Source organism: Diabrotica undecimpunctata, chromosome 1, assembly GCF_040954645.1.
Source record: "Diabrotica undecimpunctata isolate CICGRU chromosome 1, icDiaUnde3, whole genome shotgun sequence".
Taxonomy (NCBI): domain Eukaryota; kingdom Metazoa; phylum Arthropoda; class Insecta; order Coleoptera; family Chrysomelidae; genus Diabrotica; species Diabrotica undecimpunctata.
Window position 1 is genome coordinate 144842766 of NC_092803.1, and position 20856 is coordinate 144863621.

The window sequence follows — 20856 nt, forward strand, 5'->3', positions numbered from 1 at the left end:
GAATGGAATTTAACGGTCTGTGAAAACGGGCTTACGTCCATCTCACTCATTTCGATATTATCGCGTAGTATAGGTGTTTGTAAAGAAATTTTAAATATAATTAAAACATAAAAAATTGGAATATCTCGGACATATTATACGTGGAGAGAAATACACCTTGCTCCAACTGATTATCCAGGGAAAGATCCAAAGAATGAGAAGCATAGGGAGGCGTAGAATGTCATGGCTGCGCAACCTAAGAGAGTGGTACGGTAGTTTTCGCTATTTTACCTATTTTTGTTGCATTTATTGTATCACTAATGGATTTGTTGTCCATCCAATATAATTTATTCTTCAAAAAAAGCACTCTTTGAATTTATTTATTTTTTTTATAACGCTATATGTACACAACGACATAGCTGAACAACGGATATAATGACATAGGTACGTCATTTTGTCCTTATGAATTCAGCAATGAACTGAAAATGTAATCTAGGGATTTATTTATTACAGATATAACAAAATACCTCGCAATTAAAAACGTAAGACTGGTCACCAATCTTGGAGTGAATATCCAATGCAGAGAGCTATAGAAGCAGTTCAAAAAAAGAAATGGGTTGGTTATTGGCATCAAACACATTTGTGTTTCCCCAAACAATACTACGAAGCCACGCATAGGGCAATAATACAATTTTGAAGATCAATTCAAAAGGTCTTGGATGCTGGAAATTCACCTTTTCTTTTGATGTGGAAAGACAATTAGTGAAGCACTTAAAATTCCTTGAATCTCATTTGTTTGCGTTAACGCGCGCATCGGTTTAAGAACTAGCTTTTCAGTTTGCTGAGAAAAACAACTTTGCTCATGAATTTAACCCACAAAAACAAAAGGCTGGACAGGAATGGATGGAAGAATTTCGAGCGTTTTGAGCTTTTCACAGCTAGATAGTGTGATGCCTGAATATTTTAACTCCATCACTTGTTCTATTATTTAAATTTATAGCTCTAGTGTACATCTTAGTAGATTTGCTGTTATAACCACGGATTTGGGGAAAATTAAATTTTATTGCGGTTATAGTAAATTCATTGGGAGTAAAAGAAATTGTTCGATACGTAGAATTCCTTGGAGAAAAGCTAGGACAAGTAAGAGAGTTTAAATATCTTGGCTCCTACATAACAGAAAATGGCATATTATATCGAGAACTTGCCCACAGGATACAGGCTGGAGGGTTCAACTAGAATCAAACGAACGGGGTACTTTGTGATCGAAAAATTAGGGAAGGGCTGAAAGGAAAGATATACAAGAGTGTCGTGTGACCTGCGTGGGTGTACGGCAGTGAAGTGTGGCCTATAAAGAAGATCCAGGAAGAGAAGAAGGAGGTAGCTGAAATGAAAATGTTACGGTGAATGTTAGGTAAGACGAGAAGGGTACGTCTCAAAAAATAAAGACTGCAATCGTTTGGTCATGTCAGAAAACTATGTAGGACGAAGGATAGAGGTGTTAGAAGTTAATGAAAGAAGAGATAGAGGAAAACCGAAGAGAAGATAAAAGAACTGTGTGGCAAATGACTTTAGAAAGAAAAAGGATTAGGCCAAGAACAGCCGATGATAGAAATGAGTGGCGACTTGCCAGCTTCAATTGGATCAGTTAGTTCTTCTACTATTTTCACTTTTATTGTTTTGTTCTGGTAGATATTGTTGATCGTTTGGATTATTCCTACAAGTATCTCTGCCAATTTTAATCTGCCAAATGCCTTCTTAAGATCCATGAAATATAAGTATGCTGGTTTATTGTATTCGAATGATTTCTGTTGCACTTGCCTCATTATAAATATAAAGTCGGTACATCAGCTTCTTATACTAAAACCTTGTTGTTATTTTGCTAGTATTATAATTTGTTTCAATTTATTTTTTATTACTTTGGTTGTCAATTTTAGTGTTGTGTTTAATCAATTAATTTATTTGTTATTGTTTGGATCAGATTTATCTTTTTTTTTTAAGAGAAGTATTAGAATGCTTGATCTCTATTCCTGTGGTATTCTGTTTTTCCTATTGCTTTTAATTGTTGTTCTGGTCAGTCGTATTTTAAGATTTTATTCGGTATTCTCTCCTCTCCTGGTAATTTTCAATTTTTTAATTCTGCCTTTTTCTGTCTCTTCTCATTTGCAAATAATTTACTTTTTGGTCTTAAGTTTCAAATTTAGGAAAATTTTGAGTCTCTTATTCATTTCATGGACTACAGATTATACGGGTTTTCGTCATTCTGAGAGATGTGACAGTTTATAAATATATATATATATATATATATATATATATATATATATATATGTATATATATATATATATATAATTATAGTCTCATAATAGTAAAATTTAATTTTTTTCACACGGAATAACAGCCATTATTTTTGAAGACGTTGAAAGAAATGGCGTTGGGGAAGAATATGGATTAATTAGTAGTGCAGAATGTGTTATATTTTTGAGAGGTTCAGTGTATTTAATATTAAAGCTAATACTTTAAAATATAATAGAGCGTAATATACAATAAAAAGAAACATTTACGGTTACTTAATATCCGAAACGTGTTTAATTTTTAACGCAGCCGACATATTTCACCAGGCAAAAAATTAAACCCTCATAATGTTAATATAGCGATGAACAGTTGACCTTAATTGACTGAAAGTATACGGATCTAGAAAAGAAAAAGAAGTATGTATGTAATATAGCAAATATAATATGCCTTCTACGCATGTTGCCATGACAAATAAAGATGTCATCTTTGGGAAAATCTTTTACACATGATCAATTATGCTATCTTGGGACGAATTAACAATAATTTAGAAAATTATTTTGGAGGCTCCAACGGTGGGACAAAAAAATTAAACAATAAAAGTCTGTATCAAGTAAAACCATTGCAAAGTAGTCTGCTCAACGATTTTCAAAGGACTTTGTCTCTTATTAAGAACTTAGGTTAAGTCCAGTCGTTGTTATTGTATGAAAATAAATAATCCGCCTCAAATCAAAAAGTTTTTTCAGTCATATGAAAAACTTCTGGAGTCTGTAGACTACAAGCCACATAGAATACATAATGCTGATGAATCGGTCCTTTCTACTGTACAAAAACCACAGAAAATTTTGGCTACTACTGGTAGAAAGCAGGTTGGCGTTACAACCAGTGCAGAGCGCGAACTAAACATCACTATTGTTTGCTGCGTTAATGCTGTTGGTACATTTATGAAAAATAAACTTGTCTCGACGAAGCTCCTCCAGAGACTTTAGGTGTGGTTCAACAATCAGGATGGATGATAACCGAAATTTTTAAAATTTTGTGAAAGCTAGTAATGACGATGAAGTTATTTCTATTCTTGTTAGGCACGCAAGTTATAAGGGGATTGATGCTTTAGAATATGCGAAACAAAACGGCATTAGTATTATTTGCTTGCCTTTGCACTGCACCCATCGCATGCAGCCTCTTGATGTTACTCTTTTCGCACCCTTGAAATATACTTTAACAAAGAAATATCCAAGTGGTTAAAAGCACATCCTGGGCAAATTGTTACACAATTACAGATATCCGGCTTGTTCAATGAAACATACGGCAAGGCAGCTAAAGTGCAAAATAGTTGTAACGGATTTAAAATTGCTGTTATTTGGGCTTTAAATCCGAACGTATTTCCCGATTATATGTATGAGCCTGTAGAAACTACAAATAGTTTCCGCTGGAAAATATCCCAATGAGTAATTTAAGCAGCCAACGATTTCAGGTAATATTTCAAATGCTGGGCTATCTAAACAACCACACGATATTTCGACTGCTGGGCCATCTAAACAGTCACAAAATGATAACTTTTTACTTCCTGCAACAAATATTCTACAAGTTCCTACGACTACATAATCTCAGTGCAAGCTGCATACGTCCATGTAAGAAGCCGTTAATGATTTATATCGAATTCCAAGATCTAATATTTTGCAAAACGCTATTACAAAACGTATTTCAAAGGATACTTGTCTATCCACCGACAAAAATGAACGTGTCTCGACTTCCACTCTTTCTGTTTTTATAGAGAAACTTTCTCCGGCTCTTAAAGTTAAATTTATTAGTGAATAGGGAAAACGTAAACCAAAGACTCATCAAACGTCATTAGTTCTAACCTTTATTCCTAATATGAAGGAAATTAAATTGAGAAATAAGCCCAAAGATCCTCCAGCAAAGAGAAAACGACAAGTCAGTAAAAGGTTAGTTAAAGACGACAGTGGAGAAGAAAATTTGTTTAACAACACTGAAGATGATGATCTGGAAGACTCTCCATGTATATATTGCAACGATCTTTATTCCCACTCCAGGGCTGGAAAATATTGGGTGCGGTGCAATAATTGTTCTCATTGGACTCACGCTACTTCCGCCGACGTTTCAAAAAAAGTCTTTAGTTTTATTTGGGAGCTATGTAAATAAATATTTTTTTTAATTAAAAATATTAAAATTTGTGTATAATTATTTTGTTGATATTATTTTTTTTAATAGGACAATATACATTTAAATAAACAGTATAGTTAAGTGTGTATGTAATTTTGTCCATAGCATATGGACAAAATGGTTTTTGGCTAATCTCAGTTAAATTAAAAATAGTTTTTGTTATGTTAAATTTACCCAATAATTTATGATTATTTTTAATACAGAACCAGTGAAAATTAATGTAGAATCTGACAGTTTTGTGTATTATTAAGCAAGAGTTGTAATCAAATAATAAAATCATTTTGTACGTACTTCCCCTACAGTAAAAAGTTTACCCAACGTTTATTCCGGAAACCTCCTTATTTATAACAATTTCTCAACTAATAAAAAATTCAATAAAAATGGATAAATAACAATAAAAAGTGTTCAGTAGCATAGTGGTCTGTGATAGCATTACTTTCCAATGCAGATAAAAGAATTATTATGTTGGACTGCGTTGGAGAAAATGGATAGATCAACGACAAACTATTGATATCTGCTAAAAATATTAAAAGTGTCATTGTACTACCACAATGATATAGATAATAGCCTTTTTAAGTTTTTGTTTGAAACAACCGTTCTCTCAAAATTGCTTAAACTGGCATAGTTATCATGACCAACGCTTTATACCATTCCAGATTAATTAAAATAATCCTGAATTCTACTTGGAACAAATCCCAAATCCAAAAATTTTTTATGAGGAAGATTTGTATTTAAAAGAAGCATATACTAAAAATCATTTATTAGAGTTACTAAAGTAACCAATTTCAAAAGAAATATATTGTTAATGACTGTGTTCTTAATATTAGACATACTGTGCTTAGACTACTTTCTTATTTTGTATATTAAATCTAATATCATTATTATGGACGCAATTAACAGGAAATATAAAAAGAAAAAATGTGGCTCCTTAATTTTCTTCGGTTGTTTTTTAATTATTTGCAGAAGCAGTAAAAAACATGGACACATTATCACATCGACACATCCACATACAGCGACAATTTGTAAAAATATCATTAAACACGTAATGGGGGTAGAAAAAGAATACACTAAATATTTGGCAACAATAACTTATTTAATTATAACTGTAAATAATACCAGTGATGATAGTGATATACTGTGCGACAGTGATTCTGAATAGAGTTGTAATTAGGAATAGATCTTTTTTTTACAGTAGTATTTATACTTAGTTTACCCAATATGTTTTTAAGAATGGAAGAATACCTTGACAACAGGTTGCCAGTCGAAAACTGGCGCAAAGAGTTATAATTAAATTAATGGTAATTATTTAAAATATAATCGTTCATATCATAGGAACGCATATAAAGAATAAAAAGTTATGGGTGCCGGTGCTCACTTGGCGATAACTGCTCCGCAGCCAGGTTTAAAAGGGTAAAATTTTTTACGCTCAAGACGTATGCATGTTTTATATCAAATTAAAGCGTTTTTTAATATGATGATATAAGGTTCTCTGTGAAAAAAGGGTCACAAATTAGGGTTGCCAGAAACGGAAGGTATCAAAAATAAATTGAAAGAGACCTGACGCGCAACGCCACTCATTTGACAAAGATGGCGAGTGGCCTTTGTTCGAGTTGTCAACGACCTTGTGAATGCGCCAAAATTTGCACTGTATATTTGGAGCTAGTTATTCAGTGAGTTTTTTAATTTTATTTATTTATTTAAAATGAGCTGTTGTTTCTTTTTTAGAATGATATTTAATGGCTCTATAATTTTGAATTGTAATATGGAGCTCAAATTTAACAAATATTTTTTGAAATATGGTCTAATATAGATATTCTTTTTATATTTTAACTTGATCAATAACCAGAATGTTTATTTTAAAATAAAAAATGTTTTATTATTTTTAGTTTTTTTTAGAATATTGATTTCTTAATTATGATTTGAGAACTATATCTATTGGCACATGCGCAATGGATTTATCAACTCACACAACTGCCACTCATCCTTATAAAACAAGTGGCGTTGCGCGACTGCTGTTACACCAAAATATTAAGATAAATAATAAAATAAAATCATAGATAACAACTGTAATTAAAATAAAATTAAATATTAGTATGATTCTCACCTGCTGCTCACAAACGTCTTCTTTACTTCCACTTCTCTTATAATCTGAGTAACTTTCTGCACATTGTGCCAGGCTTCTCCTCAGTAATTCTTCACTTAACGCACTTGTGCTACCACTAGGAGTTGATGTACCCCTAAAAATTTAACCAGTTTTAATTTATAGAAGAATAATGCGATTCTAGTGGGCAAATTGGAGAATCTTTTATTTATTGTGTGCTTTATATATTAGATGGAGAAAAATGAACTACAATTAATATAAATTTATGATATAAGACAAGTATAACAAAGAATCTATTATATTTATATAGTTATAATTAAAACACAATCTTAATACTATCGCTAGAACAAAAGTACAAAAATGTAAATATTCACCTGTGAGAGGAAGCAGCGTTCCTCAACGCTTTTATAATATCCTCGTGGTACCCGTTGAGCGTCTTCAACGTCCTCTCCACTTCTGTCGGCCCAGGACCACTTACCAACTGAGACATATCTACTTGGCTTATAATCTCGTCGTTGGCACCACTGCTCACCCAATTCTCCTTACCGTCACCCATCATCAAAATGCCGTAATCGTGCTTTTTCAGAATTCCTTTCTTTTCTGGAAGCTTCAAACTATTGTGCTGAAGGTCTATAAAGGACAGATTTTCTTCCTCGCCTTTGTAAAAATAAAATTAAGGGTTATCTAAAGGGCCAATCCTAAATTGTTTGACTCATGTTTTGTGAAAAAGTTCTAATTCTATATGTTTTTTACTTGATATTTTTTTTAACTACTCGATCTTATTCGGCAATAAATGCAACCATTTAGGAAACACAGCAAAGAGCAAGAACTGCTTAGGGATGAGATAATTGTAGAAAAACTAATAACCGAATAGAAATCATTAAGGGTGTATGCCATAAATGGTTTAAGGAGCAGAACGTTTTAAAAACAATGAAAGGAACTTTATTCAGCAAAGAAAAATACAGCAAAAAACATAACTAATTAAAATATAATTATAACTGAATAATTAAAAATTCAACTAAATAGAATAGATGTCTAAAATAACAACATATTAGAATAAATGAGGTAATGCCGTTATTTTAGGACGTAAATATTATTTTTTAAGATATATCAACACAAAAATCTGTACATGGAAGTAACAGTAGATGGCATTTCTTGTCTGTTATCTTATCAGTATATAAGAGATAAGAAGGCATAAATAAGAAATTAGACTATAATAGACAACATTTAATCGATGAAGCTGGAAGTACGTATTTGAGTTCAGAAAACGCTATTTTGTTATACTTTTTATATTAAGTCAAACAATTTAGGATATTATACACTAGAATGCTAAAGTAGACTAGAGCTAAACTGTAGCTGTTTTATTAGACATCTTATGTCTCAAATAGTATTTTTTACACATACCAGAATGTCCTTGATCTTCTTCACCTGATGATCCAACACCCATTCTTTTTAACTGTTGCATTTTATGGTCCCTAAAAAATATTAACGCCATGAAGTATCGTTTTGCATATACTGAAATAAAATACTCCAGTCGTCAAAGACAAGAATGCAACGGACGTTCTAAAAATCATACCAACAAGCTGCCAAAAAAAAGCCAAAGAGTTGGCTACTCCTACTTGGGCATTTTCCTACAATCCCCCTTATAAGAGGAAAAAAACGGAAAACATCAATGTATCAAGAACTTGTAGGTAGCAGAAAAAATAGTTTTAAACAAGAAATGTAGCTGAGATAATTTTAAACAAAAAACTGTATAAGCGCTTTTTTAAATAGCAATTTTTTAAATAAAAATGGTATCGAGTCGACGGTAAAACTTCCATATCATTTGATTAGAGTGTCCTAAAGATATTACGCGATTATACATATTACGCGATTTTTGTCATTTTTTATGATTCTCATGAGATTATTAAAATTTATAACTCTAATTAAAAGTTTACTATAAAATTTCCATTGCTAGAGCCTACTCTTCTTCTTCTTCTTCTTCTTCTTCGCGTGACTAGGATTACTCCTATTTGTCTGCCTCTTATTCTGTTTTATTCGTTGTTTACTGTACATTATATTATTACCTTTTTGGCGGCCTTCCAATGGGTCTTCTGCTATACGGCTTATTGTTTTAACAGATGTTCGCTAATCTATCTGGATGCGGTTTACATGCTCGTTCCAGTTTTTTTTCTTGTTTTTATCCACCTATTAATATTTTGAATTTTGCATTGTTCGCGTATACTTCTGTTGGTTTGTTTGTCTCTTAATGATATGCCCGCTATTGATATTAATACTTTCATTCCGATATTGTTGATTTGTTGTTTCGTCTTTCTTGTATTAATCCTTGTCTCCGCTGCATATATTAGGATTGGTCTTACTGTTGTCATGTATACTTTCATTTTGGTTTCCGTAGTCAGATATTTGTTTCTCCATATAGTTTCTCGGAGGCAACCACTTACTCTTACCGCTTTTGATGCTTGCCTTGTGGTGTATGTTCTTATATCCCTGTCACTAGTGATCTCTACTCCTAGGTAATTGAAATTCATTACTTGTTCTACAATTTTGCCGTCTATTTCTAGTTTGCATCTAAGCGGCTCTTTACTGATCACTAGAAATTTAGTTTTTTAATACAACTTTACTTTTAATTACTTTAAATAGTTCTATGAATTCTTTTTCCCCTGTTGGCATTATAACTCTGCTCTTGTTAATTTCAATAAAGTGCCTAGTCTTCAAAACTTATATCATCAAATTACAATTTTAAGTTATGGTTATAAATACGGGGGATTTGAAATATGCCTAAAAACGCTAAATTTAAACTTGCACATTACACAAACGATGTACTTGGTAATTTTTGGAGGTATAAAAATATACGTTGACAACACTTGATTACCCGGTAGCTATTTTGACAGCTGTTAAGTGATTTATGTTTAGTTTAGTTTGAAATTTTGGCCTGAATAGACTGACGCCTGAACAACATTTCCAAATTGTGAAAATTTATCTTGAAAATCATGGTTCTGTTCGAAATACGTATCTCGCACTATGTCCATTTTATGGTCAATATAATCCTCGATCAGAGCAATTAATTCGATTAACCAGGAAACGTTTTTTCACCACGTTTACTCTAAATGATAATATGCATCCATAGCGACGTCGTACAGTGCGTATAGAAGAAGTTGTTGCTGTTGTAGAGCGTAGCATATAGGAAGACCCGAATCAGTATATTCGTCATCGTGCACAGCAGTTGGATATATGTCCATCAACTCTACGGAAGATTTTGCGGAAAGATCTTAATTTGTGTGCTTACATAATATAACTTGTGTAAGGATTAAAGCTATATGATCACCTAGTAAGGCGTAGATTCTGTGAATGGGCCCAAAACGAGATTGCCGTTAATCCTGATTTTGGGATGAAGCTCACTTCTGGTTAAATGGCTATGTCAACAAATAAAATTGCCGTATTTGGAGCAAAGTTAATTCTTAAGTGTGTGGTAAGACACCATTAAATCTAAAAAAAACTGACTCTTTGGTGTAATTTGTAGACTGGTCAAATCATTGGTCCGTACTTCTTCAAAAACATGCTTGTCAGAACGTTACAGTGACCGCTATAGAACCATGATTACTCACTTTGCCATTCCTCAATTAAACAAATATGGTATGCAGGAGCTGTCCATTAAGACGGCGCAATATGTCATACAGCTCGTGCCACAATTAATTTATTGAAAGAAACGTTTGGTAACCGCATAGTTTCAAGTCTGGAAGCTGTGAATTAGCCTCCAAGATCGTGCGATTTAACACCGCCAGACCTATTTTTTGTGAGGATATGTAAGGTTGCTAGTCTACGCGGATAAGCCTAAAACAATTGATTACTTAAAGAACGATATTCGCCGCATTATTGCCGATATACGACCACAAATGTTGGAAAGATTCATCGAAAATTGGACATCTAGATTAGACTACGTCAGAGTCGGCCGTGACAGTCATATGACAGAAACCGTATTTAAATTATAATGCCAAAATATTATCTTTTAAATAAAGTCAATTTCATGTTAACTGAAAAAAATCATCTGTGTTTTATTTCATTTCAAAGTTCTGTACCTCTAAAAAACACCTATTAATACATTTTGATGTTAAACTACCTATACCTGATGAGGTGCATGATGAAATTTTAAAGCTATAAAAGGAACTCCAAATCACAGCTCTTACGAAACATCTACGAGACTTCCTAAAAAACCAAACACTTCAAAATGTGAAGAACATAGATTAATTAGTTTGATGAGCCATGAACTTAAAGTACTCCTTACTATCATTCACTCGCGCATATACACCAAATTAGAAGAACACCTGAGTGAAGTTCAATTTGCATTCAAAGCAGGACTCGGAACGAGGGAAGTACTTTTTAGTTTGCAAGTTCTAATACAGAGAGCCAGAGAGATCAACTGTGGTGTGTATGCATGCTTCATTGATTTCAAAAAGGCATTTGATAGAGTCCCACAAGGGAAACTAATCGATATCCTAAAAACATCAGGACTCGATGGTAACGATATAAGACTGATATCAAACTTATATCTCCAACAAAAAGCAACAGTACGATTAGACAACGAACTATATAAGATCTTCACAGTCGAAAAAGGAGTTAGACAGGGTGACATAATGTCACCGGCATTATTTAAAATATACTCTAATAACATCTTTAGAGAGGCTTTGGACGAATCAGAAGATGGGATTGTTGTAAATTGCCAACTTATAAACAATATTAGATATGCAGACGATACAGTGTTGCTGGCAGATACTGCGCAGGGGCTCCAAAGGATGATGGATAACGTTGTAGGAACATGTAACAAATACGGCCTAAAACTAAATTGCAAGAAGACAAAAATAAAGATCATTAGTAAGAACACCAACATAAACGCCCAAATTACAATAGGCGATACACTGTTAGAAATAGTGGAAAAAATATGCTATTTGGGATGCAATATTAAGGATACTTGGGATCACAGCTACGAAATAAAAACTATTGAAAAAGCCAGAAGCTGTTTTAACAGCCTTAGGAAGATTCCCTGTAACTTATCTTTAAGTATCAATATACGCATAAGAATTCTTAGATGTTACGTCTTTCATGTCTTCCTCTATGGAGTAGAAAGCTGGAGCCTTAAAGAAGATGCTATAAAACGATTAGAGGCATTTAAAATGTGGTGCCCCCAACGTATGTTGAGGGTCTCATATATACACGACACAAATAACATAACTACTTAATATATCAGAACATATATCTTAGCCAGAGGCTAAGAAAAGACAAATAAATTATCAACGCCATAAAAAACAGAAAATTGGCTTACTTCGACCACATCATGCGTAATGATAAATACCGACTTCTACAGTTGATTCTATAAGGCAAGATTGAGGGTAAGAGAGGCCCTGGACGTAGACATATATCCTGGTTGGCCAATCTTAGGAAGTGGACTGGTCTAACGTTAACTAATAGAATAAGACGGGTCAAACGTGGTCTCCAATAAGACAGGTATATTTAGAAAAAGATTAGATACTTCAAGTTCTGTACTGCTGGTTAGTAATTTTCGTTTAGGAGAACCCACTGAATATAACTAACCCACTTAACATAATCTCAGCTATAAATTTTATTCAATGCCATCTTAGTGAAAATATTTCCAGTGACGAGCATTGTTTTGTAATGTGAAAGTTTAAATTTAGCGTTTTTTAGGCATATTTCAAATGCATGATACTTGTTGCAAAAACTAAAAATCTAAATTATATGTGATAAATTTTAAAGAATGCGATGCAATAATAGAAATCCATAGAGATTGGTCAACGGAAGCGATTAATTTTGTTGATTTAATGAAAATCCAAGAAAATGTCAAAATCAACGCTTATTTATTTAACAGCCTTATAGAAACTGACTTCATGTGCAGCAAAATAAAAATACGAAATCAGAAAGATGCACCCTTCACCTTTAAAACTCATTTTGATTTTTCTCGATAGGACACTTTAATCAAAAGATATTGAATTTTTACCGTCGCGTTAATGCATTTTTTTTGCGCGTAAGTTTACAAAAGTTACAAAATGTGTTAATAAACAGTTTGGTTCAAAAATATCTCAGATACTTATATTTCTTCCTTATAAGTGTATAGTGGTTAGTAAGATGTCATCAACATAACGCGGAGCTATCATACTGTATCGAATAACAACAAGTGGTGCTTGGTTGCCATAAGCAGTAGCTTCCCATATCATTACACCAACTTTTCTGTGTACATGCCTCTTACAGCAAACCCGATACCTCGTCGCTTTCCACGGTGGCGTTTTACCATCATATGATCATTATTAATTTTTAAACAAAATCGCGATTCATTCCTGAATGCTACAATATACCAATCTGCCACCCAATACTGCCAGTGTCTGCTTTAATGCAAACTTTAATAAAAGTGGTCCGCAGTCAAAGGAAGCACTAGTCGTAAGAGGAATGAAATCAGGTGTGAAATCAATGAAGTCAGTCCAAAGGCTTGAATGGACAGTATAGTGTACGCTTAGAAACAAGTCTACCTTCTACTCCAAATCATTGGTCAGCGTTTTGACGCGTAGTAGCAAAACGGTCTCTCAGAGCCAGTAGTTTAAAGCGCCTATCTTGACGCTCTGTGACACGCCTCGAAACCTAATTTTTATTGCTGTACAAGTAACACGATGGCCAATTTCGTGATACGACAAACTCATATTTCTATAGGCAACAATTCTACTGCTGTCAAAATCGCTAACATGGTAGTAATTTTAATGTTTTCGAACAGGAGGCATTTTCTTATATTGAATATAATTATTAGACTGAGAAATAATAACTAAAAATTTCTGTATCAGCCGGTCTTCATATTATATCGGTTTCTTTACAAATAAATTTAAAAATAAAACTTTATTTTTACAAAAAGTAGAAAAGGTAAACATTGCTTTTTTTATCATAACGTAATATAAATATTTTTCAATGCTAGCTATCCTTAGCATTGGCAAATGTATTCAAACAGCTCGACTGGGAGCAAGAAGGTCTAAACATTGATGGTGTACGTTTGAGTCAATTGAGGTTTGCGGACGACATAGTAATATTTAGTACAGATATCAGGGAATTGGAGCAAATGCTCAAGGAATTAAATCAGCAGTCAAATAAAATAGGTCTTAAAATGAACCTTCAAAAAACAAAAATAATCAGTAATTTACAAACTAATATTGTTATTGACAACGTCAGTCTTAAAAATGTAGACCACTATATATATAGACCATCGAGTTAGAATCTATGGAGAGGGCATCACGTGACTAAAAACGACCTCACTTCGGCCATATTGTTAAGATTGTTTTGACACTTTTGACAGATCGTATACGTTTGTTTACGTTTGTTGTTTTTTAAATATTTTTAGTTTTATAATACTTTTATAGAAACTGTAATAATATATTGTGATAGTGCATAATAATGCACTATCAGGTTGCAGGTTTCTTGTTCTCCACGTAGTTGCAGTAGCAGAAGCAATGTTACTTACAACGTACTTCAGAGAATAAATTAATAGAATTTGACTATTAATTTATCTTTATGTATAATATATCGTGTTTTTAGTGTTTACCGCGGAATAAGTAAATCATAGTTTATAAAAATGTATTGCACTTTTTTAGATTATGATTAAATCTTCTGAATAACTAGTCATATTTTTATAGTAGTTTTAATATTATTAAGTCCGGTTATGATCCTACCGCCATATTGGTATCATCGTTAGCCACGCCTACCTACGCCGTTTTTAATACACACATTAATATGCTCATAGCTTCTCCATAGATTCTAACTCAATGATATAGACATACCATTAAAATCGGCACAGAAAACCAAATACCCGAAATAAAAAACGCATACAATTGTCTTCGGTAGCTTTCAGCAAGTTAAGCTTTATCTTGAAGAATAATATAACCATAGTATAATATGATATACCAATGTGTCTAAAACGTAGGGCTTATGACAAATGTATCTTGCCTGTAACTAGATAAAAACTGGAGACCATGGCCTTTACAAAGAAAATCCTAGAGGAGCTCAGTACAACCCAAAGAGCGATTGAGAGACCATGGTAGGGATTAGTTTGAGATACAGGATTCAAAATATCGACATTCGTGAAAGAACAAAGATTACTAATGTCGCAGAACGTATAGCAAGACGCAAGTGGCAATGGGTCGAACATGTTGCCCGAGATAATCCCGAAGAATGGACACAGACATTAACAAACTGTAGACGAAGAGAGAACAGGCGAAAAGTAGGCAGACCACAAAAGAGGTGAGCAGATGATATCAAACAAGTCGCGGGCAAGCAGTAGATGAGAATTGCCAAGAGTAGAAATCAATGGAAGCAAATGGAAGAGGCCTATGTCCAGTAGTGGACCAATGCGGGCTGAAGGAGAAGAAGAAGATGCTATAAATATAGTCATTCTGTTACCAAAACATTGAGTTCAAAAAATTATTCTTTGTGGGTGTAGTAGTTCTAATGTCACTGACTACTTCAAATGTCAATTATTAAAAAAATATACTTACTGGAAATGTGCAGCTCCTCCGGCTCCCATGTGGTTTGAAGGACGAAACAGAACTCTCTGCGAATCAGCCCGACTGACAACAAATAACAATTTAATAGTATAAAATTAGATTTTAAAGGTGCCAATGTTGACATTTTAGGCCCATATTGTGCCTGTAGATTTTTACGTAATCGCTCAGATTGCCTTAACAAAGTTTATATAATAAAACCAGTATAACCAGTATAAATTAACAGTAAATATTTAAAATTAGCAAAAATTTAGATAATGAATTTTAAAATATGCTGACTTTGTGGCCCCCTATAAAATGCATAGTTTATTAAAACCGTAAGCATAAAATACCTAAATTTTTCGGAAATTATAAATTTTATGACTACTGTGAACTCTTATTTCTTCATTTTTAGAAGACTATTAATGGTCAAAATGTATACTCAATACAACGCTGATAAATGCTGTTTTAAATATTTTTAGTATTTTAGAGTACGAATTGAGTAAAACTCTTTGAAACATACATGCCACAGCAATTCTAGTTTAATTTTTATTATATTTCTGAAGAGCCATCCTCTTACAAATATTCCAAATGTGTTCCGCCTGCTTTCAACACACATCGTCGGTTAATATTTTGACTTAATGATCCTTGACGGCAGTTAAAGGTATTGTTCATCATTTTATCTCTTTCCATCTATCTCTGTCTTGTGCGGCTTGCGTCCAGTTATTGCTAACACGCTTTATTTCGTCAGTCCATCTAGTTGGTAGGCGTCTTCTGCTAGGTATTGCTTCTTGCCTTAGTCTCCACTCTAAAATACGATTTGTCCATCAGTTATCTGATAATCTGGCGATGTGTCCTGTCTAATTCTATTTCAATGACGCGATTTCTTCGATAGCGTCTGTTATTTTTATTCTACGACATATTTCTTCGTTTGAGATTCGGTTTCTCAGAAAGACACCCAACATCTGGCGCTCCATAGCCATCTGAGTCACGCAAATCTTATTAACTACCTTTTTGTAAGTGTTAATGTTTCCGCTCCATAAGTGAGTACCGGTAACACACATTGGTCAAAGATTTTCCTTTTGAGGCATATGGGTAGATCCAATTTAAATACATAGTTTAATTTACCACCAGATTAGTCATTATTTGTGTCTTGTTCATATTAATCTTTAGTTCACCCTCCAAGAAAGCGTGATATAATTTTTCAAACATTATTATTGCATCGTCCATAATATGATCGGCTATAAGAACGATGTCATCTGCAAACCTCAAATGACTGAGCTTCTCTCCATTTATGTTGCTACCATACTAGTTCAGATGTGCCTTCTTACTAGAAGTATGTTCTAAAAGCGTCGTGAATAGCTTTGAAGAGTTGAAGAGACTATGTCTCCTTGCCGCACTTCTCTGTATATAGAATTTATTTGTTTCTTGTTCAGATAGTCTTACCCTTTTTTTATTGCATAAAACTCCAACAGAAATATTATGATTATTGCTATCTGATCATAGTCTTACGCATGCTGTGGCATTTTGGTAAATATATTTGAATATGTTGATGTAGCGATGGGATGGTCTATTCGACATTCTGTTAATGCTTTTAACATTTTATGATGGCTTATGGTATCAAATGCTTTCTCGTAGTCGACAAATATCAGTGCCAATGGTTTGTTGTATTGTTGTATAAAGCTATTTGGTTTGCTTAAAGTCTTAAAACTTGTTTTATAAAGATCCTTTCATTTTTTAATCCAGATTAATATCTTCTTTGTAACAAAACATTGTAGTACGCAACAGAAGAATTATGTATATATATACACCGGTATTTAGGAGCCACGCCCTTGAAGTAGAGATCTATGGAGGAGTATCACCGAGAGGCAAGCCTTTATCTCTTGCCATACTGCTCTACCATAGGCCGATCAGACACCAGCATATTCTAGTCTAAGCCGCAGATTCGTTTAAGAATTTTAAGTTGCTGCGTTAGCCTTTTTTATTTTTCTGTACACCGCCCCGGGGATTGAACCCACATCCACTGAACCATTTAACAGTGAAGCCAATGAGAATCGACTGCCTGGCCCCCTTGGCTATCTGACCGACAACAGAAGAATTAGAGGTTGTGTAAAAGACGAAATAAATTTTTTTCACTTTTCTTTATTTCTTGCTATGTATATTTATCTAACTCGAAACATAAGTGTTTTGGATACTCTTTTTAATCTGCCTTGTTTTTTTTGTTCTTTAGGGTGTCCCTTGCACGATTAAATTATTTTGACCTTCGTATTCATATTGTTCTCTCCTGTAAACTTTTTATTTTAGTTAAAATATATTTCTTTAGACATTTCTTACTTTAGTTCTCTCCCCTAATCTATTTAATGTTATTTTTATCCCTTAGATTTATATTTACGCTACGCCTTTCCTAGGCTGTTTATGTATTCTTTATTCTATTAATATTTGATTTTGTAAAAATAAATTTTTGTGACCCATAAGTATAAACTGGGAGTACACATTGTTAAAAACTTTTTGTTTTTAATTATTGTGATGATTTGTAAGGAAAGAAAACAAAATCTTAAGAAATCAATTTTAAGAAATTCAGAGCAAATTGTTTTACATGCGATCGAATTAAAATCAGGTCAATGCCGAACGTGTTATTGGTATAACAATAAATAAACAAATAAGGGCGAAATATTATTGTAAATATTCAAATACTTATTATAATCGGCCTTGCAAGCGGCATATTTAAAACCGAGTAATGTCAATACAAAGTATTTATATTTTAATCGAGTGAGTACTATTAATGATCGTAGAAAATAAATGAAAGTTGCTGCCACAACCTGGTCAATTGTAAATACTTTGAAGTTTTTATTAAAGTAAAAGAGTGCCATATGTCTTTATTTTGGGGGAAATATCAACCTAAATCCTAATTTAATACTTAAACCTCTAAACCAACACATTTTTGTGAAATTTATAAAATTATGAAAAGTCACATAAGCAAATTTTTTTCCTATTTTTACTTCTGCAGATTGATTATCTGTGTTTATTTTCATTTCTTATTTCATATATATTACACATTATTAATAGTATATTCGTCTGTTCTCTCTAAGTTCTCTTTAAGCTCTCTCCAGTAACTCTAAAATCTGTAACTCCGTTTTTTTAGTGTAACTCTTATCCCTTGTTTTAGTTTAAGTTGTAAAGCAATGTTTTTTTGTTAGGGACAGGGTTGGAGCACCGTAAGTCAAAACAGGTGCAATTTCTATTATAAAGCAGCTACTAAAATACAGAAATAAAGAAATAGACGCTCATATGGGATTCATTCATTTTAAGAAAGAAAATGATAAAGTTTCTCTAGAGATTCCGTAGTGGGCTCTCAATAAAAAAGGAGTTCCCAGTGAATATGTCAAGATTGTGAGACACAGCTAGTATTAGAATATGTGTGCTGTTGATGATGTAGTGGTAGTAGAAGATACTCAAAAGATTTAAGAACGAAAACTGGAACAGTGGAGATGGGATTTTAAGGAAAAATGTTTAAAACTAAGGCAAAAACAGAGTATTTTCAATATTCATTTAAATACGGGGTTAATCCTATTAAAATAATAACTTTTGATTTGAAATTATCACACTTTTGGTGAAAGGTAATAGATACCAAGCATCGCTCCTTATAGAGTAATGGGGAAATATATGTTAATGTAGATGCATGCAGTAAAATTAGGGTAGGATGAATGAAGTAAAAAAAGCGAGTGATCAGTTATGTAACAGAAAGAAAAATAACTGCCAGAAAACCAGCTCTGATAAACAGAACTGAATTTTGAATAGTAAAAAAATTATGAACATCAAGGAAAATGCAGATGGCAGAAAAGAGAATGCTTTGATGACTTAGTGACAAAAAATGATAAAATTAAGAATAAGTATGTTAGGGGAAATATATGAAAGGCTCCAGTTAATGCCAAAGTGAGAGAGCATGGGTTAAGGTGATTCAAATATGAAGAAAAGCTAATTTATCTGTTTCTGGGAGGATTTGGAGAAGAAGACTAACGAAGACTTGAAGCAGACAGGCAGGGCAGGACATGTCGGTAAAGGGGTTTTATATTACTTAAGATAGAAACTTATGGAAATGTTATAACAGAAGTCGTTCCCGACGGGGATAAAGACAAAGTTTGCTAGAAACTTAATATTTCGACAATTAATTATTCGCTTCATCAGAAGAGCACTTTAATTTATTAAAAAAAGAGGCAAGTAACGTAAGAATAAAATTGCTTGAATTTACAAAGGTCAAATTGTTCACAAAAAATATGCAACAAACAATAATATTACACTTTTTATAATAATATTAAAAATTTTTCAAATAAATAAATGACAAATTCAAGTTTAGCAGATACATGATAAATTAATTTTAAATTAAATAGATCGCCGAATATTACAATATGTTACTAAGTTGATTGGTGTCTGCTTTATAGTTTATTACATTTTTTGATTTTGTAACGTAAAATACAAAATAAAATTATAACATTATTATAGTAAAACTGGTGACCTGTGTTATTAAAATGTTCGACAACATCCCATGTATTTTTACAAACTGTAAATAATTATAAAATAGTAAATGTAACTGTAAATGTAAACTGTAAATGTGTTATATTACAAAAACAAAAACTGTAATAAACTATAAATTGACATTGACTTATTTCAAACAGTATTAATCTTATTGTAAAAGGAGTAATATTTATTTTTGTTATATATTTATAGACTTTAGTTCTTAAGTTTTCTTACCTCTTTGTTTAATAAATTTCAGAGCACCTCCAATCAAGCACATGATCAATTGGCGAAATATTAAGTGACTAGAAAATAGAATAGTAGTAATTCAAGACCGACAGAACCTGACATATCAAAGAGATCATTTTAAATAACATACGGTCGATAATATATAGTTTCATATGTTATTTTATTTTCATGATATGACCAAAATGTTTTACTTACCTCTCTTTGGTCATTTTAAAAAGTTCTGTACCTTGGCCTTTTGCCTAAAGACCAGTTTGATATAGCGAGTATAAGTAAGTTGTCTGAGTATTTTATTTTGATAAAACCGATTTAATGTCTCCCCATTTATCCTTTTTTTTAATAGAATCGTACTAAAACAGATTTTTATTCGCTTACAAAAGACGTCCGTTAGTGTCAAAAATTCCTGATAAAAAAACAATCATATGAACATTAAGAAATAAGAAAGTTTGTATACTGAAGCAAATATTATCAGTGATTATAATTAGTTGGTAGAACAAAAACTCGATTTTTTTCTTAAAATTGTGTCCTTGCCTGTCCATATTTGTGCAATGACTCTTGTAGAAAAAATCTTCATTTAGCTACAAATCTAATAAGTGCAATAGTACCGTTACATGTAGGAAAATTCTGAGCATACATGAGGAACGAACGGCCAATTTTATGTAAGAAAAATGCACCGGTTTGACTCTATAGGACTTTCGTTGACGCCAATATATATTACAAAAAATTATAGTTTTTTCCATTTTTCGGCCAAACGGTGCATTTTCTCATGGGGCTATGTATATATTTTTCGAATCAATACGTCAGGTATAATCGAAATAAAGTAATATTGAAAGGAAATATCAAGTTTTTATTTTTACGAAATTTCCAGGACAATTTTATGTAAGAAAAGTACCACGGTTTGACTCTAGAACCCAAATTGACGCTCTAGATCCAACGTCACCAATGTTACAAAAAGGACTCTAGAGAGAACATAGACAGAGTCTTAAAGTTTGATATCTAATTCCTTTAGATTTAAATGAACGTTA

General features: G+C 32.7%; 1 protein-coding gene across 1 annotated transcript; it reads right to left on the reverse strand.

Annotated features, from left to right (window-relative positions):
* Positions 1–2644: 2644 nt before the first annotated feature.
* On the reverse strand, positions 2645–20043 carry LOC140435718 (uncharacterized). Its single transcript, XM_072524439.1, has 6 exons — positions 20030–20043; positions 15089–15160; positions 7956–8026; positions 6926–7208; positions 6555–6687; positions 2645–2668 (listed from the first exon to the last, which is right to left on the reverse strand). Exons 1-6 carry the CDS (start codon positions 20041–20043, stop codon positions 2645–2647), a joined length of 597 nt encoding a protein of 198 aa, XP_072380540.1.
* Between the last annotated feature and the right edge of the window lie 813 nt (positions 20044–20856).